Source organism: Eutrema salsugineum, unplaced genomic scaffold (genome assembly GCF_000478725.1).
Source record: "Eutrema salsugineum unplaced genomic scaffold, Eutsalg1_0 scaffold_2, whole genome shotgun sequence".
NCBI classification, from domain to species: domain Eukaryota; kingdom Viridiplantae; phylum Streptophyta; class Magnoliopsida; order Brassicales; family Brassicaceae; genus Eutrema; species Eutrema salsugineum.
The window spans coordinates 373,608-400,279 of NW_006256829.1; the positions used below are offsets into that span (position 1 = coordinate 373,608).

General features: G+C 33.3%; 4 protein-coding genes across 5 annotated transcripts; 3 read left to right on the forward strand and 1 right to left on the reverse strand.

Annotated features, from left to right (window-relative positions):
• The first annotated feature begins 1,811 nt into the window (after positions 1-1,811).
• Positions 1,812-6,706, forward strand: LOC18019480 (laccase-8). The gene is made up of 7 exons (XM_024156661.1): positions 1,812-1,895; positions 2,766-2,794; positions 3,231-3,353; positions 3,449-3,693; positions 5,259-5,369; positions 5,468-6,436; positions 6,522-6,706. The coding sequence occupies exons 1-7, from the start codon at positions 1,812-1,814 to the stop codon at positions 6,704-6,706; spliced, it is 1,746 nt and encodes a 581-aa protein (XP_024012429.1).
• An 843-nt stretch (positions 6,707-7,549) lies between these two features.
• On the forward strand, positions 7,550-10,907 carry LOC18019481 (laccase-8). Its single transcript, XM_006398596.2, has 7 exons — positions 7,550-7,581; positions 7,805-7,913; positions 8,686-8,837; positions 8,934-9,178; positions 9,498-9,608; positions 9,684-10,643; positions 10,732-10,907. Exons 1-7 carry the CDS (start codon positions 7,550-7,552, stop codon positions 10,905-10,907), a joined length of 1,785 nt encoding a protein of 594 aa, XP_006398659.2.
• A 2,655-nt stretch (positions 10,908-13,562) lies between these two features.
• LOC18019482 (laccase-9) lies at positions 13,563-16,497 on the forward strand. The gene is made up of 6 exons (XM_006398597.2): positions 13,563-13,661; positions 14,142-14,293; positions 14,397-14,641; positions 14,997-15,107; positions 15,243-16,217; positions 16,313-16,497. Exons 1-6 carry the CDS (start codon positions 13,563-13,565, stop codon positions 16,495-16,497), a joined length of 1,767 nt encoding a protein of 588 aa, XP_006398660.1.
• Positions 16,498-16,751: 254 nt separating this feature from the next.
• On the reverse strand, positions 16,752-20,108 carry LOC18019405. Of its 2 annotated transcripts, none has more exons than XM_006398598.2 (3): positions 19,833-20,108; positions 17,217-19,465; positions 16,752-17,140 (listed from the first exon to the last, which is right to left on the reverse strand). In XM_006398598.2, the coding sequence occupies exons 2-3, from the start codon at positions 19,458-19,460 to the stop codon at positions 16,922-16,924; spliced, it is 2,463 nt and encodes an 820-aa protein (XP_006398661.1). In that variant the 5' UTR covers positions 19,461-19,465; positions 19,833-20,108; the 3' UTR covers positions 16,752-16,921. The 2 variants fall into 2 exon arrangements, with proteins under 2 accessions (XP_006398661.1, XP_006398662.1); XM_006398599.2 differs by having other exon boundaries at positions 17,217-19,477.
• Positions 20,109-26,672: the final 6,564 nt, after the last annotated feature.

Here is a 26,672-nt window from a genome sequence, read left to right on the forward strand (position 1 = left end):
CAAAAAATGTCAAACGAACCTATTGTAATATCATAAAATAAGCATATCTACTGGTTTTGGTCATGAATCATGCTTTCCTAACTATATATTAAAATCTACGGATACTTTTATTAGTAAGTTAACAGTAGTTTAGGAGTAAATATCGTAATTATCAATTTTTGTATTTTTAGGGTTAATTAAATTATTATTACTGGCAATAGATATTTGAATTGAATCAATGACCAAAAATATATATATATATATATATATATATATGTGGTTAATGGGACGCTCGTTTAGAGAAGTATTAAAGAAGACTAATACCAAACGGTCCAAACCGGATTTTATTAGTTTTATTTTTATATATAGTTTTTTTGGAATCTTTTAATATTAAAATGAAATCAAATTGGAAAAAAAAAAAGAAGGAATTACTTAAATGGGCTAGTTAGATCAATAAGGTTTGCAAAATTTCTTCGTATCTAAATGGCCTAGAGTTGACATGAATCAGCCCAGATAATAATCAACTTTATCCTTTGGCCCAATACTCTTCAACCAAAAATCTCTTGCTTATCACTGCATTTTGAGTAGTGGAGTAATACAAATATCAAAGGAACCTGGCAAAGAAAAAACAAATTGACCAAAAAGAAAGAAACAACATTGATAATTTCAGATGAAGCAGAATAAATAAATCAGAAACTGTAATAAGAAATCTTTAAATTTCCTCAACTTTTCTCACTAGATAATCGTTTTTTTAAGGATTGTAGCAAAACAAAATGAGAAATAGGAAGACTATTGGATACAAATATGTATTAAGCATGGACTTCTCATTTGTGTGTCTATTTCCTCTGAACAAATGTACGAAAAGAGAGCATCCATTTATCATCTTTATTGGATTTTTAAATATATAAGAGTCGATCTATGCGAATAATTAATTAGATAAAGAGTTTCGGTGAATCACGAATCAGTTTAATATTGGTCACTATAGGTGAAGTATGATTGAGAGAAACGTATGAGGGAAAGTGAAGATTAAAGTTTTTTTTTTTTAAAAAAAAGTGAAGATTAAAGATCTGATTTATCTATAGGTTAGTAAACAAGAATTTTTTTTTATAAAGGATTCTCTAATTTTAGAGGTGATTTTCTAAAAGTTCATTGACATTAATTTAGTGGGTGAGTGGTTGGGATTGTAACTCCTTTTCAAAGATCTAATTTTCTCTAAAACATCAAATTTCTTTCCGAAATTCTATAGCTCTTAGCGTCAACTATTATATATATATATATATTAGTATACGCTAGTAGGTGTAATTCGATATCAGTGGCAATTTTAATATATTTAGTCAATACGTTGTTTGCAATTGGGTCGTCAACATCTGGCCTTTGGATTTCCTTTGATATATATTACGTATAAGTGAAAACAATCACACACAAATAAAAAAAGAAGAATGATGTTTCACATGGCAAAGTCGCGTATAGACGTGAGTATATGCCCTCTCGAGAAGGTTTTTATATGAAATAATATATATATATATATTTTTTGTCGTTATATATATATATATATATACACATGGCAAAGTCGCATAAACGTGTGTATATGCCCTTTGGAGAAGGTTTTTATATTAAACAAAGAAGTTCTTTGTGGACAGAAAGGTAGCTTGCTATTAAAGAGCCGAAGCTTTTAGACAGCTAATGTTATGGGGAAAGCTTACTGTACATCGTTTTTGAGATTGGCATTTCTCACTCATTGATAAACTCAATATTATTATATAATAACGTTGAAAAAACGTATCCGTCGTTTTTTTGGGTAACGAAGGCGTTTTCATATCCTTACATCAACAATGCCTCTCGCAATCCAAGCCATCTTCGTCGCTCTTCTCTTCTCTTCCATTGCTTCAGCAGCTATCGTCGAACATGTTTTCCACGTATTTATTATTATCCCACTCTCTCCTAATTATGTTTTTTTTTCTCTATAAAGTAATGAAATTCAACCAAAAAAAAATCTACCAGTTATTTTACTGCACATATTATATCATATTTCAATTTATTTCAATTTTGGGGCTTAAAGCGCTATAAAAACCTTGATTTACATTTATTATTAAAAAATGTGAATTTCTTTTCATAAAAGCAATTCGGTATAGTAGAAAAAAACTTTTACTATTCTGATGTAATATATCAGAAGTAAAGTAATATATAATTTCAAATGAGTGAAGAAAATTATGTGACAAACCAATATCGTTAACGTAAAACAATAGTGGTTTTCAAATCTGAAATCCTATAGTAAACTAGGACATTATTCAGATTAACCCAACTAAATTTCTTACAAACTATTACCAAAAATAACCAAAATAAGTAAGCATATAATCATATATCCCATTATTTAACCATTCGTAGAAATATGAAAAGTTGGGACTCCAAAATTAAAACTGTGAAATGGGGCCTGGAGGCACTTGCATCTTTTTAAATATATTAAACACGGCGTCTTTTCCTATAAACAGGAAAAGGTGATACGTATGCATGTGCTTGATTGTATTTTCCTCCATTTAATTTTTTACCTTATTTGGTGGATCTAATCTAACTGCCCCAAGCTTATAGTATTGTATTAATATTGTCGTATATGATTTGGTATTGACTGTTGCTTATGCATTCACGCTTTTCTGTTGGGAAAAAAGTTGTTTGCATTTTTCATTGTTTTTTTTTAACAAAGTTTTTCTAATTACAAATGCAAACGAAATTACAAACGCGCAAACTCTTTAATAAATATGACGGGGCCATCTTAATGGCGTCAACAACAGGTAAAAAACGTTTTGGTGAAACCGCTGTGTAAGAGCATGAACATTGAAGGTCCTTAAGAATTTTGAGGTGGGTAGCTAAAGAATATTATTGGATAAAATAATGAAAGTGAAGTCCATAAAAAGAAGGGTCGGCCCTTCTCCAAGGTTTTTATGGGTCGACCCATGTTGAAACCCTTTAGCGACGTGTCGCATTTCTATTGGAGGTAGAATTTTTTTTTTTAAAAAAAATATTAATTTTTTTAAAAAAATTAAAAAAATTAAAAATTAAACACTTGATAGAAAAAAATTAAAAATTAAGTTAATAAATTTTTTAAAAAAATATTAATTTTTTATTACTAAGCAATTCTTACCCAATCCACTAATAAAACACTTGATGATAAAAATTGCTTAATTATCCTTAAAGTAAAAAAAAGTATTATATTAATGTTAAACAACTTTCTCTAAACCCCTCTAATGCACATGCTCTAAGGAGCAAATGATACCAGCCGTTAATGGAAGTCTTCCCGGTCCAACGATAAACGTTAGAGAAGGCGACACTCTTGTGGTTAATGTTATCAACAACTCAACTTACAATATAACTATCCACTGGTAATTAACTAGCCAATTGATTTCGATATTATAATTTCATCAAATAATGATATATATTTTGTTTTGTGTGTTCGATAAAAAATATTTGTTTATAGGCACGGAGTGTTTCAGTTGAAGAGCTCATGGATGGACGGAGCGAATATGATAACTCAATGTCCGATTCAACCAAGTAATAACTTCACGTATCGATTTGATATCACCGGACAAGAAGGTACATTGTTATGGCACGCGCATGTTGTTAATCTGCGAGCCACTCTTCATGGGGCTCTCATCATCCGTCCTCGATCTGGACGTCCTTACCCTTTTCCTAAACCCTATAAGGAAGTTCCTCTTATTTTTGGTAAGCATTTCTTCTATTTTTTATTTAAGCCGAAATCAAGAACAAAATCGGATTTTTTTTTTCTGTTTGTTAACATTGACTATTCACCGTGTATTATTAGATTGGTCATTTAATGCGTATAATAAGTATGCTTTATATTTGTTGTGAATGAATGGACACTTTTTCAGCTGTATTAATTAGCTAAAAGTAGTTGAAATACTATAGTTTTTAATCCAAGTCCTCTTCATTGGTAAATTTTAAGCAGAAACAAAGTAACATAATCTTTATTTCACTCCTAAAAGGGGTTATCCATTCGCTTGATAAATATTTACGTTTGGAGGATTTTCATTATTCCATATCTATTATAACAGAAGCATGTTTAGTACTTGCTTCCAAACACTCCTAATTTTTTTTAAGTATTTAAAAATAATTTTAATAATTATTTATATTTAATTTCGAAAATTAGTTATTAATTTAAATATTTTTAGAGTTCCTTAAATATAGATAATTTAGATTTGATTTGATTTGATTAAAAATAATATATCAGATATTAATTTAGATTTGATTTAAAGATTCTAATTTAAATAATTTCTATACTATTAAACATTTTTATCAAAAATATCTAGAATTTTTGAAAACAAAATAATTCACATATGAAAAATAATGGTCATATTTGAAATATAAAATATTTATAATGATGTAAATGATATGATATTTATGTTGTTTATGTAATATATTTACGATTATGATTTATTTACAAATTAATAATAAAATAATAGGTAAAATTCAAATGTTTATTAAAAATATATTTTTTAAAATTCAGAGAACTAAAAATATATACAAAAATCGGGTTAAAAATATTTTGTTAACTAAAATCACTAATTTTGAATTATACATGTATATCGAAAATATATTTTTTATACAAAATTAAAACATAAAAAATTAAAAATTATTGCATACACTATAATGTGGTTTGAAAAACCAGTTGTACACTCCTTTCGTTGATTAAATTTTAGAAAACTATAATGCTAAATAATACTGTTAATACATCTCAAACTTTTAACAAATATTTATATTATACGGTATATGAACGGAAAAGTTAGAATTATGTTTTTATAATAGTTCATTTTGAATTAATATTAGTGGAAGGGTTAAAATTATATTTTTATAATCATAATTAATTTTAATACTATAAAAATATATTTAAACACAAAAATCAATATTTTCACTTATTAAAAATATATTTATAAAAATAATTATATCTAAACTCAAAAACACAAATTATATTATAAAATTCGTTAAACAATAAAAAATATTTCTGTGCGGATGCACGGGGTTAGAATCTAGTTATGATATTAACCAAATTGTTAATTGATTTGTTTGTTTATTACCGATGAAGCGGGCTATTAGTTTTTATCCATAGGGGGTTGATCTATTGTGATTCTAGTTTGATTTTCAGTAGAGTGAATATTATATGTCATGGCATAAGGTAAACAAAGGCTGGCCTCGGCATGAACCCTTCCTCGTTAACCAAAAAAAAATAATAATAATAATTTGTTTGAACAAAAAAAAAAATATTATGTCAGAACAATGGTGGGACACAGATATTGGACTTCTTAATTTACGGCCAGCTCCCATTTCCGATGCTTACCTCATCAATGGCCTCGCTGGAGATTCATATCCTTGCTCCAAGAACAGTAATACTCGTTCTTTTTACTTAAATCAAAAGTTAATAAAAAAATCGCTTATGATAACAAAATTAAACGATTTTCTTATATTTTGGCTTCGGTAATAGGAATGTTCAAACTCAAGGTAGTAGAAGGAAAAACATACTTGCTAAGGATCATAAATGCGGCGCTCAACACTCACCTCTTCTTCAAAATAGCCAATCATAACGTGACAGTTGTCGCTGTAGATGCTGTCTACACGACACCTTACGTCAGCGATGTGATGGTCTTGACGCCGGGACAAACCGTCGACGCACTTCTAACCGCCGATCAGCCCATCGGAATGTACTACATGTCCATAAGCCCTTACACTAGCGCCAATACCTTTATACCGGTCCCCGCCAACAATTCCATCAGAGGCTTAATCGTCTACGAAGGTGCCACGTCGACAACATCCCCGACGGTGGCGTTGATGCCTACAGGGATGGATGCAGTATCCACCGCTCATAGGTTCTCCTCGAACATCACCAGCCTCGTTGGTGGACCCCATTGGACGCCAGTGCCTCGCCACGTGGACGAGAAGATGTTCGTAACGATGGGGCTTGGTTTAGACCCATGCCCTTTGGGAACCAAGTGTATTGGTCCGTTAGGTCAACGGTACGCTGGTTCTCTCAATAACCGTACTTTTGTGATCCCGGGCACGATTTCTCTTCAAGAAGCTTATTTCTACAACATTCGTGGAGTATACACCAATGATTTTCCCGGCCAACCACCGCTCAAATTTGACTACACAAAGTTCAAAGTTCGTGATGATTCTGACTACAAAATGATGTTTCCAGAGAGAAAGACTAGCGTCAAGACACTTAGATTTAATTCAACTGTCGAGATCATTGTGCAGAACACGGCTATGATCAGCGCAGAGAGCCATCCCATGCACCTTCACGGCTTCAATTTTTATGTGTTGGGTTATGGATTTGGTAACTATGATACAATCCGAGATGCAAGAAAGCTAAATTTAGTTAATCCGCAAATGCACAATACAGTCGGTGTACCACCAGGTGGATGGGTTGTCCTCAGATTTATCGCCAATAATCCTGGTTAGAAACATTTTGCCAAAAAAATAACATATATATATATATATCGAATGGGTTAACATGAAATTTTTATGTTATATAAATGCAGGTGCATGGATGTTCCATTGTCACATGGATGCACATTTACCATACGGAATTATAATGGCTTTCATAGTTCAAAATGGGCCAACTCCGGAAACGAGCCTACCTCCTCCGCCGTCGAATCTTCCACAATGCACTCGAGATCCGACCATATATGAATCTCCAACAACAGACGTTGATCTGCCTTACTAGAATTAGCTAGGTTCGTTTTTTTTTTCTTGAAGAAAATTGGCTTTCTTTATAAGATAAAGCTAAACCAAGTTGAATTTGTGGGATGAACCACGGTAAAAATTGAACCACGGTAAAAATTTGATGGTCATAATAACATTAACTGGATCCATTGTTGTTGATAAAGGTTCATTTTTGCCCGAGTTGTGTGACGCGAGACGGATTAACCCTCACCGTTAGATGCGATGTTTGACATCATTAGGAGTTGATGATTCGTATTTTTTTTTCTTTAAATTCAGTAGTGGTTAATGGGACGCTCGTTTAGGGAAAAGTATTAAAGAAGACTAATACCAAACCAGAACTTCTTAATTTTTTATCGATATAGTTTTTCAGTCTTTTAATAATAAAATAAAATCAAAATTCTTAAAAGTGTTGAGACCTCTCTTTAGAAGTGTTCTAAATCTTTTTTACAGTTCTAATTTTTTCGAAAATATCAAATTTCTTTTCAAATTGCTATAGCTTTTTTTCTAAGTTACATCAAGTTTCTTTCCATCCTGAAATTCTTTCTGTTTTTCTATTAGCGTTAATATTTTATATACACGCTAGTAGGCGTAGTTAGACATTAGTGGATATATATATATTATATATACATAATATATATAGTATATACGCTAGTAGGTGTAGTTAGATAGTAATGGCCATTACTAAAAAAAAAAGATAGTAATGGCCATTTTTATATATTTGGTCAATTGGATGTTTACTGGGTCGTCAAAATCTGGCCTTTGGATTTCCTTTGATATAGAAATATTACAAAGGTTTCAAAACAATCACACACACACACAAAAAAAAACTGAATGATGTTTTCACATGGCAAAGTCAGCTAATGTCCTTTCGAGAAGGTTTTCATATTAAACAAAAGACCAAATGAGGAGAAGGTTTTAGACAGCTAATGCATGAGGAAAGGCTACTGTGCACGTTTTTGAGATTGCTGTTTTTCGCTCATTGATAGCTCAATGTTATTATATAATAATGTTGAAAAAAAACTTATTCGTCGTTTATATAAATAAGCACACGAGTATATATCTCACAAAGTCACAACTTATCATTCCTTCTCTTGCGAAGGCGCTTTCATATCGTTACATCAACAATGCCTCTCGCAATCCAAGCTCTCTTCGTCGCTCTTCTCTTCTCTTCCATTGCTTCAGCAGCTATCGTCGAACATGTTTTCCACGTATGTATTGTTATGCGCCACTCTCTCCTTATTTTTGTTTTTTTTTTCTAAAAAGCAATGAAATTCAACAAAAGAAAAAAATTTACCAGTTATTTTACTGCTCACATGATATCATATTTCATTTTATTGTATATACTAGCTACAGTGCCGTGCCTATATTTTTGGGGCTTAAAACCTATTAAAGCCTTTTATTTAGATTTATTATTTGAGCAGTAAAATAACTGGTAAATTTTTCTAAAAAGCAATAAAATAGTTTCACTATTTTGATGTAATACATATGATCATGAATTTCATGATTTGTAGAAAAAAAAACAGTTTAGTATATCAAAAGTAAAATAATACATAATTTATAATTTATCAAATGAGTGAATAAAATTATGTAACAAACTAATCGTAAGAAATATTAACGGAAACTAATAGAAGTATTTCAAATCTGAAATCATATAGAAAACTAGGACATGAAACAGATTAAGCTGACTAAATATATAGAAAACTATTACCAAAAATATGGCATTTATGTCATATACGACAATATTTATACAATACTAAAAGCTGGGGTCAGTTAGATTAGCTGGGGACAGTTAGATTAATTTGGCAAACGAAATTTTCTTCTTCCATTAATTTGGTATTTATGTTTATAATTAAATTGATTTGAAATGTTTGGACTGTGTCTGTGAGTTTAACATTTTTACGGCATCCGCACGTTGTTAATCTACACGGGCAACTCTTTAATATATGACGGGACAATATTAACGGCGTCGGCCAACAACAGATCAAAAACGTCTTGGTGAAGCCGTTGTGCAAGGAGCAAATGATACCGGCCGTTAACGGAAGTCTTCCCGGTCCAACGATAAACGTTAGAGAAGGCGACACTCTTGTGGTTAATGTCATCAACAACTCAACCTACAATATAACTATCCACTGGTAAGTAATAAACCTATTGATTTCGATGTTATAATTTTATCAAATAATTATTTAACTTTTGTTGTGTGTGTTCAATAAAAAATGATATGTTTATAGGCACGGAGTGTTTCAGTTGAAGAGCTCATGGATGGACGGTGTGAATATGATAACTCAATGTCCGATTCAACCAAGTAATAACTTCACGTATCGATTCGATATCACCGGACAAGAAGGTACATTATTATGGCACGCACATGTTTTAAATCTGCGAGCGACTCTTCACGGGGCTCTCATCATCCGTCCCCGATCTAGGCGTCCTTACCCTTTTCCTAAACCCTACAAGGAAGTTCCTCTCATTTTTGGTAAGCAATTTTTTTGCCAAAAGTGATATATATTGGGATAAATTTATTATTTGCATAAAAGAAGTTTTTTTTTTTTTTATCGAAATGTAATATGACTAAAACATAAATCCCTTTTTTTTAAGAACATAAATAATACTGACACTTATTCATGACTAGGATGGTTCGAGTTTAGTTAAGAACATAAATCCCTTTTTTTTTGCGGCAACCTAATTAGTTAGTAACTAACTAATTACGTTAGGAGGATGAAACATTCGCTATAACATATATATTATAAAATTACTAATGTTGTTAATTAATTTGTTCGAATTGATTATTCAAGGACAATGGTGGAACATGGATGTTGGACTTCTCAACATACGGCCAGCTCCGCTCTCCGATGCTTACCTCATCAATGGCCTTGCTGGAGATTCATATTCTTGCTCTAAGAAAAGTAATACTCAATCTTTACTCAAATTCAAAAGCTAATGTTGAGCTTTTTTATTTATTTTTAAATGATTTTCTGTAGGGATGTTTAAGCTCAAGGTAGTACAAGGGAAAACATATTTGCTAAGGATTATAAACGCAGCGCTCAACAGTCACCTTTTCTTCAAAATAGCCAATCACAACGTGACAGTTGTGGCTTTAGACGCTGTCTACACAACGCCTTACGTTAGCGATGTCATGATCTTAACACCTGGACAAACCGTGGACGCACTTTTGACCGCGGACCAGCCCTCGGGATTGTACTATATGGCCATCAGCCCTTACACTAGTGCACATGGACAACCGTTCCCGGCCCAAGTCACCCGAGGCCTAATCATCTACGAGGATACTGTCAAATCATCATCCTCAGTGATGCCATTGATGCCTGAGCTGAATGACATATCCACTGCTCATAGGTTCTCCTCGAACATCACCGCCCTGGTGGGTGGACCCCATTGGACGCCAGTGCCTCGCCATGTGGACGAGAAAATGTTCATAACGGTTGGGTTTGGCTTAGAGCCATGTCCTTTGGGTACTAAGTGTCCTGGATACTTAGGTCAACTCTACGCTGGCTCTCTCAACAACCGTTCATTTATGTATCCGGAATCAACTTCTCTGCAAGAGGCTTATTTCTACAACATCACTGGAATCTACACCGACGATTTCCCCGACCAGCCACCGCTTAAATTTGACTATACAGATTTCGTAATGCGTACGGAATCTGACTACAAGATGATGTTTCCGGAGAAAAGGACTAGCGTCAAGACACTTAAGTTCAATTCTACAGTAGAGATCGTTGTGCAGAACACAGGGATAGTCACCACGGAGAGCCACCCAATGCACCTTCACGGCTTCAATTTTTATGTGTTGGGTTATGGATTCGGCAACTACGATCCAATCCGCCATGCAAGAATGCTAAATCTACTTAACCCGCAAATGCACAATACCGTCGGTGTACCACCAGGTGGATGGGTTGTCCTCAGATTTATCGCCAATAATCCTGGTTAGAAACATTTTGCCAAAAAAAATAACGTATAATATAAATATATGTCGATGGGTTAACATGAAATTTTTATGTTATATAAATGCAGGTGCATGGATGTTCCATTGTCACATGGATGCACATTTACAGTACGGAATTGGTATGGCTTTCATAGTTCAAAACGGGGAAACGAGCTTGCTATCTCCGCCGTCGAATCTTCCACAATGCACTCGGGATCCAACGATTTATGACTCTCCCACGGCTAAAGTTGATTTTTCTTACTAGCTACAAGTAGCTAGGTTAAAAAATTTACTATTAACTACGTACTAATAACCGTACTAATTGTTTCTGCTTTTTTTTTGTTGAAATCGTTTTTTTCTCAGGTTTCGGGATTTTTTCTTTTTGTCTTATTATATATTACTGTCACCAATGCTAGAACTTGGGTAATTTTCAGAGCCTGAACTAATTTCTCCTTTTATCTATATACATATGTTGACTGAGCTAAATTGATTTAGTCTCGTCACGGTTTGATCTCATTTTAAAACCGATAAATTTTAATTACAATACGTTTTGGCTTCTTATTTTTTTTCAAATCATTTTTTTTTATATAACTTTAGTTATAAGATTAAGCTGAACCAAGTTGAACCACCGTAAGAATTTGATGGTCATAGTACATATATGGATCAAATGTTGATATAGTTTCATTTTGGCCCGAGTTGTGTTAAGCGAGACGGATCAACCCCTACCGTTCGATTCGATGTCTGAGATCATTAGTAGTTGGTTCGTTTTACGACGAGGTATTGCCGGACGCCCCTACGGTTAAAGCCCCATTGGCCATTGCTATATGAAATAGCCTTTGATTTCATGTTTTAGTTCGTTTCCTTTTCTTGTTTTTGTAATATATATAGTGTAATTTTAGATCAATCATAATTTAAAAGACAAGTCGTCCACACACACACACACAGAAAAGTCAAAACGATATTGATCAGTCCAACACCAAGAAATAGACTATGGTGAATCATGCGAGGTCATTTAATTTGTTTATAAAAATAATATATTTGAGAAAACATATATATTTTGTTTTTATAAGGGCATGGGTCAAACATATATATATTTGAAAAAAAACATAAGAACTTCAGTACAAACAGACTGTGAATGAAGATTCTAATTTAAAAAAAAAAAAAGAATTTAAGATGTAAAAATTTGTTTACCATCAACCGAACCAGGGCTGGTTTCCTTAATTACTAGGAAAAATTTGCAAACTCACTATTAAAACGCGATCTCATGTATTTATTTCATACAGAGGTCACCTAATAGCAGGTGAAGCAAAAGCAATAAAACAATAATGATGTAACTATAATCGCATAAGCTTTCCTTCGATTTTCTCACAAGAAAATCTCCTTTTTTTTTTAATTATTAATATGAAACCGATGAAAAGAGCAGGTATTAGGTAATATATTCGTACATTTCTCTTTTTTATCCGGCCGGTAGTAGGCGTAATGACACAGATATTGCCATTTTAATATATTTGGTTGCTTTCAATACTCAGGGCTGCCTCTGCTTGATGGCTGCCGAAATAATATTGAAGATGGAGATTTGATTATTGATTTTATTTAAATTGAATATTATTTCGGATTATTCATTTTTAAATTTGTTTTAACGATTTCAAATCGTAGTTTTGGGTAAGTGGCGGATGTTCCCCGTCCTGATAAGTAATTAGTGCATGTAAAATATATGTTAATGCATTTAGTCTAAATATTTGTTATATAAAAAAAAATCATGTACCTCATGCTAAATTAATGGAAGAGGAAAGTGTGCAAAATGCAATCACGTCTGATACTGTTTTTATTTGCCACTGACTAATAATTTATTAATTGTACATAAAACTAAAATGCCATAGGGGCAATTGTTTTTGTTTTTTCTCGTGAAATAAGCCGCCGTCAAAGACTCTTCCATCAGATCTCGCCGCCGTCTGGAATTGTTTTCATGTAATAAGCCGCCGCGAGAATGTTTTTTTACTTGCCACCCTTATAAGTGAAAGGTACAAAACAAACTCTTATGATAAAAATATGTAACTTTCTAAAACACTTATTGGATTATTAGTATTGGTTACAATGTGACGACGTAAAAAGAGATGTGATCCTCTCAGATAGTTCTAAGTGAAAAGATATATATAGAAAATTATGAAAAAAAGACGCAGCTTCAAAATAAAAATTAACTTTATCATAAATGATTATAAGAAAAATATGAGATGCAACCCACTGAAGTATTTCCAAGGATTATAATTATTATTAATCAATTATTAAAACCATATGCGAGCTAGTTTCTACACATAAAAAAAATTACCTTATTAAATTATCTTAATTTTTGCATTAGTCCAATTTGAAATAGAAAAACACTATTCTCTCCATTTCCGAATAATTGATGTTAAAGTGATTAACCACAGATTATAAGAAATAGTTTTAATCTTTAAAAAATAAATCTATTTATTATCAATCTAAACATAAATCAACCAATGGTATATAGAATAAACTTCAGAATACAAAGGGTGATGATGAACATTGATTTTAAAATAATTGATGTTAAGGTTCTTACTTCTTACACATAGATTATAAAACCATTTATTTTTTATTTAAAAAACTTTATTTATCTATTTGTCTATCTAAACATAATTCAACTAATGATCAAATAAAATGGTCATGATGAACATTGATTTTCTTTTATTTTAATTACTTGTCGTGGCTAGGCATTGCCATTTCCACAGAGATTATCATATAATAATCTCGTAACCACAAAAACGTTGTCAAAACTTGTTCACATGCATTCCTCTCCTTTATAAATAACCCATACTACGGTCTCTCACAACAAAATCACCTAATTACAAAATTTAGTTTAACACAATTTGATTAACGACGGCATTTTGATATCCTTACATCAACAATGCCTCGTCTTCGTCATTATCTAGCAGCCCAAGCTTTCTTTGTCTTTCTTCTCTTTTCCTCCATTGCTTCCGCAGCAATCGTCGAACATGTTTTCCACGTATTTACTATTCGACCACTCTCTTTATTTATTAATTTTTCAAAAATAAAAATAAAAAGAAGATGCTACAAAATTTCAAGATGTAGCGATTAGTTTTTCTTTTTCTTTGCATACTTGAACTTAGGATAAAGATTTGATCGACATTTCAATAAATTGTCAATCATCCTATTGTGCATATTGTATCATTAGTGTTCTCTTTTGATTTGCTTTAGTGTTCTTTTGTTCAGGAAAACTAAATTCTCGAATGAAAAATAAACTGGAAATTATAAATACACAACTGATCTTTCTTCCGTTTCCGTTTGTCGTTTACATGAAACATTTTACTAAAGATGTTTAGGTTTTTGGATTCATTTTTATTAAATATACATGTATACTCTAACGTAAACATTAACACAAAGAATTTAGACATGTTGTTTTAACTATGCTACTAATGGAAATTTAATATATGGCGGGGCAATATTAACGGCGTCAAAAAAACAGGTCAAAAACGTCTTGGTGAAGCCTTTGTGCAAGGATCAAATGATACCAGCCGTTAACGGAAGTCTTCCCGGTCCAACGATAAACGTTAGAGAAGGCGACACTCTTGTGGTTAATGTCATCAACAACTCAACTTACAATATAACCATCCACTGGTAATTAAACTTATTGATCTCATGATGTATGTAGTTCATCACATAATGGATTTTTGTTGTTGTTGTGTTCAATAATTTTCTTGCTGATGTCATACATAAATAGGCATGGAGTGTTTCAACGGAAGAGCTCATGGATGGATGGCGCGGATATGATAACTCAGTGTGCGATTCAACCAAGCAACAACTTCACGTATCGATTCGAAATCACGGGACAAGAAGGTACATTGTTATGGCACGCACACACCACTAATCTACGTGCCACTCTTCACGGCGCGCTAATCATCCGTCCTCGATCTGGTGGTCCTTACCCTTTTCTTAAACCATACAAAGAAGTTCTTCTCATATTTGGTAAGCATTGGGTTGTAATTAATTAAACCCAATTATCAAGACGCAAAACCGGCTATCATATATGGGTTATTAGGTCAACAAGTTTTATGTTTCTAGTTTATACGTTTCTTTGTTTGGAACAGCTGCTTCTACGAATAAATAAATAATAAAAGATAATATTTGGTTGTGAAAAAAATCTAAATATTTTTAAAGGTTGCTTCGGGTTGATAAGAATCCAAATTAGGTTGTTTTTGAGCTTCTTCGATCCAGAGAGTAATTAAAAATGTTTGCGTTTGGACGGTTAAACATATTCGTTATGCATATTATGATAGTACGTATATAATGACTGAAAAGGAAAATGATACGATTATGCAAGAACAATGGTGGGACATGGACGTTGGACTTATCGCAACACGGCCAGCTCCGGTTTCGGATGCTTACCTCATCAATGGCCTCGCTGGAGATTCATATCCTTGCTCCAAGAACAGTAATACTCACTCATTCTTTGCTTAATTTTGATGTTCTTTTCTGAAACAAACATCTCGATCTATCTTACCAAAAAATAATTAATAATAATGATTTTTTTTTTTTTTTTTTTTGGGGGTGGGGTTTCGATCGGTAGGGATGTTTAATCTCAAGGTAATACAAGGAAAAACATATTTGCTAAGGATTATAAACGCAGCGCTCAACAAGCACCTCTTCTTCAAAATAGCTAACCACAACGTGACGGTCGTGGCTGTAGATGCTGTCTACACGACGCCTTACGTGAGCGATGTGATGATGTTGACGCCGGGACAAACCATCGACGCACTTCTCACGGCCGACCAGCCAATCGGATCTTACTTCATGTCCATCAGCCCTTACAACAGTGCCAACCAGGGATCGTCGGTTCCCCCTAACACCACCACCAGAGGCTTGGTCATCTACGCGGGCGCCACGTCAGCATCCCCGGTGGTTACACCGTCGATGCCTGGGATGGACGACGAATCCACCGCTCATAGGTTCTCCTCGAACATCACCGGCCTCGTGGGTGGACCCCACTGGACCCCGGTACCTCGACACGTGGACGAAAAGATGTTCATGACCATCGGGCTTGGTTTAGAGCTGTGTCTTCATCCGGACAACACAAAGCACTGCCTTGTCGGAGGAGAGCAGCAGCTCAGTGGCTCTCTCAACAACTATTCTTTTGTGCTTCCAAAAACGATTTCGTTGCAAGAGGCTCATTTCTACAACGTCACTGGAGTCTACACTAGTGATTTTCCCAACGAACCGCCGCTCAAATTCGATTATGCGAATTTCAGAGCCCATAACGATTCTGAAGGCAAGATGATGTATCCAGAGAGAAAGACTAGCGTCAAGACACTTAGATTTAATTCTACAGTCGAGATCGTTTTGCAGAACACAAAAATAGTAACCTCCGAGAGCCACCCCATGCACCTTCACGGCTTTAATTTCTACGTCTTGGGTTATGGATTCGGTAACTATGATCCAATCCGAGATGAAAGAAAGCTAAATCTAGTTAACCCACAAATGCACAACACTGTTGGTGTACCTTCTGGTGGATGGGTTGTCCTCAGATTTATTGCTGATAATCCTGGTTAGATACTTACTTTATGATATTAATTTTCGCATTAAAAACCTATCTCATCTATTTTTTTCTCACCAACTACATATAAATTGAAAATGTGGTAGGTACATGGATGTTCCATTGTCACATGGACGTACATTTACCGTTCGGAATGATAATGGCTTTCATAGTTCAGAATGGGCCAACTCCGGAAACGAGCTTACCTCCTCCGCCGTCGAATCTTCCACAATGCACTCGGGACCCCACCCTCTCTGAATCTCCCAAGACTAGCGTTGATCTGTCTTACTAGATCGATGCTCCCCTTTTTTGTTCTTAATTACACGGAAACATTTTGTCTTTCTTTCTTTGAATCTTCTTCTATCAACTATCAAACGTACTTTATGCCTTCCGCATTTCTTTAAGCAATTTAGTGCTGGATTGGTTTCCTCATAAATCCATGTAAACCTTTTTTTTTATTGATTTATATGAATATTGATTGATTGGATTTGATTCAATCATACTCTTCCGACCCAGATCATTAGAAAATAATATAGTTAGTTCTTTTTCGATAGTGTTTTTACTTTCCCTCTTCTTTTCGATAATATTTTTACTAAGATTTTTTGACAATTCAATATTTCGTTGACACAACATAAGAAGAGTAGACGTTAGGGATTTATAAGAAAGAAAAACGATCATTAGATATCACTCTGTTTTGTGTCCTGGGCTTATGGGTTTTAGACCCTACCAACAGGAGATAGCGGCGGAGCAAACGGAGAGGGAGATTTGACGGTGGTCTTTGACACCGAATCCTCTTGGGAGCCACAGGTTATAACCGTCACGCACACAAAAAACGCTTGTAGATGCGACAGACACGAACCAAACTCCACCCTATAGATATCTGACTTCAGCTCCGTCATCGCCAATGCTGGACCCGAATCTCGTTCACTTCCTTCCTGCGATGCAAAACGACTTACCTAAAATTCGATTCTTCTCTCTAACAAATTCTCAAAAAGACTATGTTTATGTTACCTCATCGAAAAGTTTGAAGCTTTGGTTGAATTCATGGAGGAGTGTTTTGTTGGAGAGGACATGGAGTTTACATCCGACATCCCAGCCACCGCAGTCGCATAACCCTCCGGTTCTCCACCGGCTAATCAATGGTGACGGTGCTCCTTTCTCCGGGAAACTGTGGACGCCGCTCGGAATTATCACACTGATTTCTTCGAGGCCGGTATAGTTTTCTTCGACCGGCTTCTTCTTGATCACTATAGCTGCAACCTCTTCCCTCCCTTTAACTTGCTCTGATTCATCAAACAGAACTGATTCTCTGATCGCAGGTGAGATGTTTCCGGATTTCTGCTCGGTCAAATCTGAGCTCACGGAGTTGCTCAACCGCATTTGACCGATTACATTGTAGACAAACCCGCGTTGTTTCTCCTTATGCCCATGGATTAGCCAGCTTCCGCTTCTTTTCTTTTTGACTTCATTAACAGAGTAGAATGTGCAGCACTGAACAGAATCATCTTTGAACGATGAAGGCGAACTTTTCATTGTAGCCCCGAGAATGCTCCTTCTGCTACTCTTCTTGTTGTTATTGTTGTTGTTATCATCGACCACAAATTGAAATAGAGGGATCCCGTTTCTGATCGTTAGCTGAAAAAGCGCTCGGGTTCTCGACGTATCCTGCTTCTTCTCGTCTTGAAGAGGAACTTCGATGTTGGTTGGCTTTGGATTGGAACAACTTGATCTTGCTTTTGATGGAAGAATATTTTCAGAGCCTTTGGGTTTCAGTAAAGGGTCGAGAAGCCTTTTTAGAGGGCTAACTCGAGAGTAAATGTTCTGCCTCTCCGGGTTACTTGAATGAGACGGACAAACTGAACCATCGAATCTCATAGAATCAGATTTGATGGTATCATCAAAAGAATTCAAAGGTTGGGCAGATGAATCCTCTTTAAAAGTGAAACTTCTGCTGAGACGACCAAAGCTAAAACTAAACCGCTTGCTTGGTGAAGGGTGTCTGTTGTTTCTGAGTTCATCTTCAGGGATTTCGAGATCAAATATTCTCGAACCTGTCTTTGATTGCCTTCTTGTCCCACCAAAACGTTCCTTTTCACCAGAAATATCAACACCAAGAGGCAACATCATATCTTCAGAATCTCTTTCTAGGTCGAAAGAGAGTGGACAGGAACGAGGAATTTGAGATCTCAATCTTAACGAGCTATTGGCTCTGTCGGAAAAGTCGAGAGAGCGGTTAACCTCCCTTGCTACTTTCATGTTATCATCAAGTGGCATCTCGGGTTCACCAGGAAGAGTGCTTCGGGACTGTTTTCTTGACCGCAGGAGAACAATATTGCTGACCTGCTGATTCTCCTGCTTTTCAGAAGTAAGACCAGCTTTCGAAACTCCAATGATCTTCTCCTCTACATTTAACTTCTCAACACATTGTTTCGCTCTTTCCGTAGCTCTTTCTCTTGCTTCTTGTGCATGTATCTTCCCCGCTCTCTTCTCAGCCTCCTTATCCCGCAAAACTGAGTTTCCCTTCGGAGCTAGTGATCCACCAGAGTTCCCCATTTCTGACAATAAACCTGAAGTGGATTCCCGATATAAAGGCGGACTTCTGCTCTTCCCAGGATTCACTCTTTCACGATCTCTACCACAGGACGTATAGCTACAAGTTGCTATTTGCTGCTTATTTAATAAATCCCTAGACGCGAACTCAGGTTCCAAAGTGCATCGAACTCCATGAACAGAATGTTGAAGGTCCCGAGACGCTTTACCTTTACCGAGCTTTGAACAAGTGTGCAACTGATCATCAATCTTACACCTATGAGAGTCATTGGGAACTAGTCCTGAAGTAGAAGTTGTAGCAATAGAAGACACCCTTCTCTCACTCTTTCCTGATCTTTCACCGCCTCTTTCTCGACCATGCTTCCATTTCTCTAGGCGACCCCAATCCAAGACTCCAACATTCAGAACATTACTTTGGACGCTTTGTTCTCCTCTCTCCTCCGTACGTTGGAGATAGCCTGGCAACTTGGACATGTATTTCACAAGCTCGTCATTGTGTTCCAGACTCTCATTGACACATTCCTTTCGGTTATGGCTTGAACGTTTCGTTCTGACCCGAATATTATTGTCTTTGCCACCTGTTTGACTCTCCTTTTTCGTTCCTCGACCAGTGGAATTCAGATTTGACGGTAATCTTGCATCTGCTATCTCTGAGGTTCTTTGGCTCTGTTTCAGAGCACCTCTGAGCTCGGCTCTTGGGGCCATTTCATCTACAAATTCATCTGCTTTGATCAATATAAAAGGAACTTTCACTATGATTAGCTGATTACTGATTCTCTCAACACTCTGGAACTAATTCAAAGAGACTCGAATATTATTGACCACGATTTATACGAGACTAATTCAGTTTTCAACTCCTGATGAAGAATCAAACATTCTGTTTCACAGTCGAGAAAGTAATGGAGGAAGTAGCATTCAATTTCAATCTCGAGAAACCCTAGATTAGTAATTTAATCTGCTCTAATTTCTACCTCCATATTCTTTCATTCACCTAAGAAAATCATTCTCTTACGAAAAATTATGTTACTCACATATTTTCCCGGGAAAGAAACAGAAAGAAGAGAGAAAGGAACATACCAGCACAAGAATATATAAACCCACGAATATTTCACGATTTCATTGATCAAAACCCGATTTGGTGCTGAATATCTTCGGGAAGAAAAACAAAAACAAAAGATCAGAAAAGCAAAAGGGAACAACGTGAAGTGGAAGCAAAATCGACACACACTCAGCGATGGAATCAAAATCACGAAGCCCAATCTTCCATTAACGAAAATCGAGAAAGTTTGTGATCAGGGAAACAAGGAACGGTGAGAGAGAGAGGAAGGAATCGAAAGTTGCAGAGAATCTCGCCGCTAGAGTAAGACGAAGGAAGAAATAGAGAAGATAGTTTACGTGTGGGATCGTACGGTCAAGATTAATGGTGTCGAGGAGGTAAAGCAATCGTGTGGTTCGTAATTATTTTGGTAGGGCCCATTAGGAGACTTCCGTTTTGTTTCTCCTTCGTATCGCATCCCAAAGCAGAATTAAGAACATAAAGGGACCCACTCGTAGTCTATTCTTACGCTGACGTCAGACGCATAAGTTTCTTATCTTTTTCTTTTTTTTTTTTGTTTCACCCGATTTTTTCAATCTTTATTATTTGTCCGTTACGGCTTTATAAGAACATCCCAATGCAGAGATTCATTTTGATTTCTTATTTATTTTTTTAATATTTAAAGTATGGAAGAAATTTATTAAAGAGATTCATTAATTTTGCATGGTCCAATGGAAAAAATTGTATAGAGTTTCTTCCAAAAAAAATTTGTCTTCTTTAATTTTGTCCTAATTTCGCCTAATCAATTGAGATGTTACACATGGTAAGGAGAAGAAGGAAAAAACGTTTCTTCCTGTTCTCAAATAAGAGACGTTTTCAAGCTTGAATCTCCTCTTTTAATTATTTTTAATATAAACAATTGAAAGAAACGGTATCAAATATGACGTTGCGGATGCTCTAAGGTTTCAATCATTTTCGCAAATAATATGTGTATATAAGTTATTCATATTCTGGTCGACATTGAGAAAGTTCTTCAAATTTTTTTATTAAGAATTCTAATTTTGCGATCACGCATACGATTTTTGAAGTACAAAAAAGGTCTTATTAATATCAAAGCTACTATGTTAATATTTTACCTAATTACGAGGTTTATATATTGATCTAGTTTTTTTTTAATCAAAATGACATTATTATAAGTAAACTTTCTGTTGTATTTTGCACATGTATCCCACCACAATTTAACAGGCCTAAGTTGATGGATAACATTTTAACATCACCACATCATATCCAACATTATTTTAACAAATAATGTTGCCTGCACGAGGAAGCTATAATTTTTGACTAAAGAGCAGTGATCCAATCAGGTATGTATTTCAATAAAGCAAAAAGGACTCTACTTTACCCATTTTTTTTTCCTTTTCTCCTAATTTCATGATAGCATCCCATATAAACAAAGTATTATGTAACCTTCGACTAACAACACATGATTTATACAAACATATAATTCCAAAGTGGTAGAGCTTAAACACGTTTTATTTAAAACATTAGCTTATTATCTTCCCTATATACAAACTGCTAATATTATCGGCTAAAATAGAATATGGGTTACACAACGAAATTTTTTTATTAAGTTTTAGGTGAATATTTGCACGTAATGTGCGGGTTTTTTTTTTCAACTATTTCAAAGTTATATATTTTTGTATTTTCTTATAAAAACAAAAATCATTATTTGTTATGTGTTAGTATATTAATATAAATCAATCAACTTAAACTAAAATCTTATTAAAAAATCAAGAGTTTATACAAAAAACTATCAATATTTTAATTAATTATAACATATATTCTTGTTATTATTTACATAAATGTTATTTAATAAGAAATTAATACATTTTTTGAAGTGGTTTAAAATTTAATATTAAAATTTATTAATTATTTTGTTTTTTTAAATATAACTTTAAATGCGTTTTTTAAACTATTTAAAATTTATATATTTTTATTTTCCTAAAAAAATATGATCATCATTTATTATGTGTTAATATATTATTATAAATCAATTAATTTAAAATATAATATCATTAAAAATGAAGAGTTTATTCAAAAAAACAACAATTTATTTAATTATAACATAAATTCTCATGTAATATTTATATAAATGTTATTTAAGAATTAATTAATAGAAAAAACCTTTCATTTTTTTAGTGACTTAACACTTAATATTAAAATTTCTTAATTAATTTTTTTTAAAAATTGTAATTTTAAATTAAAAAATATGATACATGTCATTTTCATATCAACTCTTAAATGCTAATGTGGCATTCATATAGAGAGAGTTGAGCAATTTTTATATATAAGATTTAAAAAATCAAGAGTTTATACAAAAAAACTATCAATATTTTAATTAATTATAACATATATTCTTGTTATTATTTACATAAATATTATTTAATAAGAAATTAATACATTTTTTGAAGTGGTTTAAAATTTAATATTAAATTTATCAATTATTTATTTTTTAAATATAATTTTAAATGCGTTTTTGAAACTATTTCAAATTTATATATTTTTATTTTCCTAAAAAAATATGATCATCATTTATTATGTGTTAATATATTATTATAAATCAATTAATTTAAAATATAATATCATTAAAAATGAAGAGTTTATTCAAAAATCAACAATTTTATTTAATTATAACATAAATTTTAATTTAATATTTATATAAATGTTATTTAATATTAAATTTTCTTTATTAATTTTCTTTAAAAATTATATTTTTAAATTAAAAAAATATGACACATATTATTTTCATATCAACTCTTAAATGCTGATGTGACATTCATATAGAGAGAGTTGAGCAACTTTTATATATAAAATATACAATCAATATATTCATAGAGGGGTTTGAATATACGTTATGATCATTTTATAGATCGAAAACCTAAAATTTTCTAAACCCCAAAAATAAATCAATATTTTATCTTATGCAAATTAATTTTTACTATAGGCAAATTTTAGTATTAAATTGATTAATTTCTATTGTAATTTTTTCCGATTAACTAACAAGATGCTGAGGTTTCATCTAACTAATCAAATAAAATCATAGCATAAGAACACTCATTAAAGGTGCATGATCAAGAAATGATACATACTTGGATTAATTGGATTCTATCTTCGAAATTTAAAAGAAAAGGCGACCGATATACTTTTAGTTATTCCCTTTGTAAAATCAAACGATAATCATTTTATAGATCTTTTGTTGGTCAATAATCAATTTATTTATAGGTCACGTACATAACATAGTGTCTTAAACGATAATTAAAGCTAAGATCACTCATCATCTTTAAGGGACAAGGTCATTTTTCTTGCACAAAGAAAAAAAAATATTCAGATATGGAAAAAAAATATATATATATTCAGATATGGTGATGACGTCAGCTCGGAACAATTATGAATTATGGATTACCTTGCATGACTCGTGCTAGTGACTACGTAGTAATTACGATTAAATTGTGGAAGGCAATCAATCTTTCAAAAAAATATTGTGGAATACCGAAGAAATGGGTCGCTTGACCCGATTTTTTCAAATCGGCTGGGATCGTGTTGCCCATAATGATTATTATCAGGCCCATGAATGATGGCCCAAAGACATTAAGCTGTCAAACGCAAGGAAGGATAAAAAACCTTTGTTTAACCGCAAATGATTGAACCAAGTCTAACAAACCGAAGAATAACTAAAGGAAAAAATCAACATGTATAGCAAAAAACAGAGCAACAAAAGAAAAAAATAAAAACTATCTGGTTTGCTTCAGTCCAGTAATTAAAGCGCTATGCGCGGAGGTTAACTTTTATAGTTCTTTTTTTTTTGTCCAACAACTTTTATAGTTCTTATCTGAAAGTTTTTTGATATTTTCTTATTTACGTTGATGGTGCAATCTTCAAAATCAATCATCTTTGTAAGTGTAATAATGGACATAAAATAAAACAAATATAAAGATAACTTAGTTTGTAGCTCAAGGAAATGAGGTTTTTAAGAAACTTTTGATTATATTGGGTAGTGTAAGTGCTAAGTCATTCTCGTTAAAAAATAATGATATAGCGTAAGGAGAAATTAAAATTTGATGAAATGTTTGTAAGGATAGAATGAGTAGGTAGAATCCTATACATATGACTTTGGGCTTTGTTTGAACTCCATTAATAATATATTAATATAACATTTAAACTCAAGCTTTTGATGTGATAATAGACACACAAAATCATGGTAATCGTTTTTCTATTCGTTTATTTACGTTTGTCATCGTGTTGCGTTTATTATACAATAGGTGGAACAATTTTGACCTTATTTTTAGGGTTGCTTTGCAAGGGAAAAACGACGTACAATACGACAATTGATAGAGAACAAAGAGACAAACCACTAAAATTGTTTGAAATGCTCGACACAACTACATATTTAATACATTTCTGGAAGTTACAAAATATATTCCAGTAATCCAGTTCATATTTCATAGGCTTGTGGACATCTCTTATATATCTGAAAATAATTTATCTAACTGAAACGAAAATATATATAAACAAACAAGAAAATAGTATTTGCCAAAACTAAAAAGTAATGCAAGTCGGAACATATTTACAAAAGTAAATGTTTATAATTTTTAATATTTAATTTATCAGATAAACAAGGGAAATTATGAAGTTACAATCTCCTATTTAAAATCATATAAAAACATGGTTGTGAGTTGTGACCACCCGATCGTAACATATACGCAAAGACAAGAAAACCGTTGAAGATTTTGGCAAGGTTTGAGCCAAAGACAAAGCATCACTTTCTCCTTTTATTAGGAGTGGACCAAGTTGTGTTCACTGTGGTGGCTATAAGGCTGGGTATACCATTCATTTATCAAGTTTGATAGTGTAAATAAAAACATACAAATAAAATTATACTGAGATTGGGTTATATCACTCATATTGATTTTTTTTGTCTTTTCACGTATTGAATGTGTTTTCTTTCAGATATTAATAATACCTTCAAGGCTTGGAGATTGTTTGGGAGTGAATGCTTCACAAAATAAACATTTTGAAATTTAGTAATTATTTAGAAATTCAAACTATTTTAAATCTGATTAAGTTGTGCTTAAAAATAAAATAAAAAGAATTTTGATATTTTAAAGTATTTTTCTTAAAATAAATTAAGGAATTTTCTACTGAGTTTGGTGCAATTGAACAAATCGGGTCCAATTGATCTAACTAAAATAGTGACAACTACTATCTTTGTGAAAGTTGTAAAAAGGACATTAAACGTGGTTAGTAGGAATCGTAATACAAATTGTTAGAGGTATGTGTACCGTTGGAAAATATCATTTGATGAATACGACTTTATTTTTTCCTAGTTCCAAATTCCTAATTTGATATGATTACGTGATTTATAAACAAAAAATGCAGAGTCTTATAGAATAAGTCATTCTACGATTTTGTGGTTATGAAATCACAATATAAAACTAAAAATAAAAGGAAGAAATAACTGAAAACTCTCGTGGCCCATTAGGTTTTCTGATACATTAGTTATGTAATGTATATATACACTGTTTGTGGAAATAATAAAATCAGAGTTTTTCCCTTAATACGTTATCAGCACGAAGCTCAACTTCAAACGATCATATCTCTCAAAATACAAGGAGTTAGAAGGCGATATACATATCATTTTGAAGCACTGGAAGAAAAGAATCTAGTGGTGAAAACCGCTCCTCAATCCTACACCAGACGCACCCTCAAGACTCAAAACAATCGGCACTGTCCCACCTTAGCAGGTGATTCTTTCCAAGCAGTGGTTCCTCCATTGTAGCAGCTGTTCGTCCTCCCTTCTGGCCATCATTCTCAGGAGTTTCCAGTAGATATCTGTGGTCTTTAGCTCCCAGATCATAAGCCGGTCAGAAATCAATTTGGCGAAAAGGTATTATCTAAAACTATAGATCCTAATCAAAGTTTTGGTTTTTTTTTGAAAACCCTAATATGGATCGGTTCTTTTCATGATTCTTCATCGTCTTTTTCGTTTTTAAAACCATAACCAAACTGATCCTCTTTCTTCTTGTCAAAACCCTAATTGGTTTTATTTTTCCTAATCGGCTTTATCATATAAAACCTAAACCCTAATGCTTTGTTCAAACCCTATACCGATCGGTCCTAGCATCATCTAAACCAAACACTAAAATTCCTTGCAAACCGAAACCTAAATCTTTGCAAAACCCTAGATCTAAAATGGTTTTGGTTTGTCTATCGTTAAACCGAGATCGATCGGTTTAAATCCTAAACCGATCGGTTATTTATCTTAGATCCGATCCTTGAAAACCCTAAAACCGGTCCATGCAAGCTCCTAAATCCTAAACCAATCGACCCCTTAAACTCTAAACCAATCGATCCACCTAAACCGTTTATAAACCGATAAATTCTAATCCTAAATCGATAGGATTTAAGTTTAAACCGATCGGTTTTTCCTAATAAAAATTAAACCCTACCAAATCCGTTTAGTTTAATCCCTTAACCGATTAATAACCCTAATAACCGGTTTTCAAAATTAAATCTAATTTAACCGGTTTTGTTGTTTAATCGATCAATCCGATCGGTTTAAGCTTAATCGGTTAATTTCAAATTAGTTTCCAAAATCAATCTCTAGATTTTTTTTAAAAAATGGTTAAGAGATAAACCAACGTTTATCTATTAGAGCTAAATTTGGAAACCCTAGTAAACCGGCTAGGTTATAAACCCTAAAGGTTCGATTTTAAAGTTCCCTTATATAGCAAGTTTCCTAAAATAGCAAGTTTCCTGAAATGGAAGTTTTCCCAAAATACCTTAAATCCCTTATTCAATGACCATAGTCTCATACTATTGAT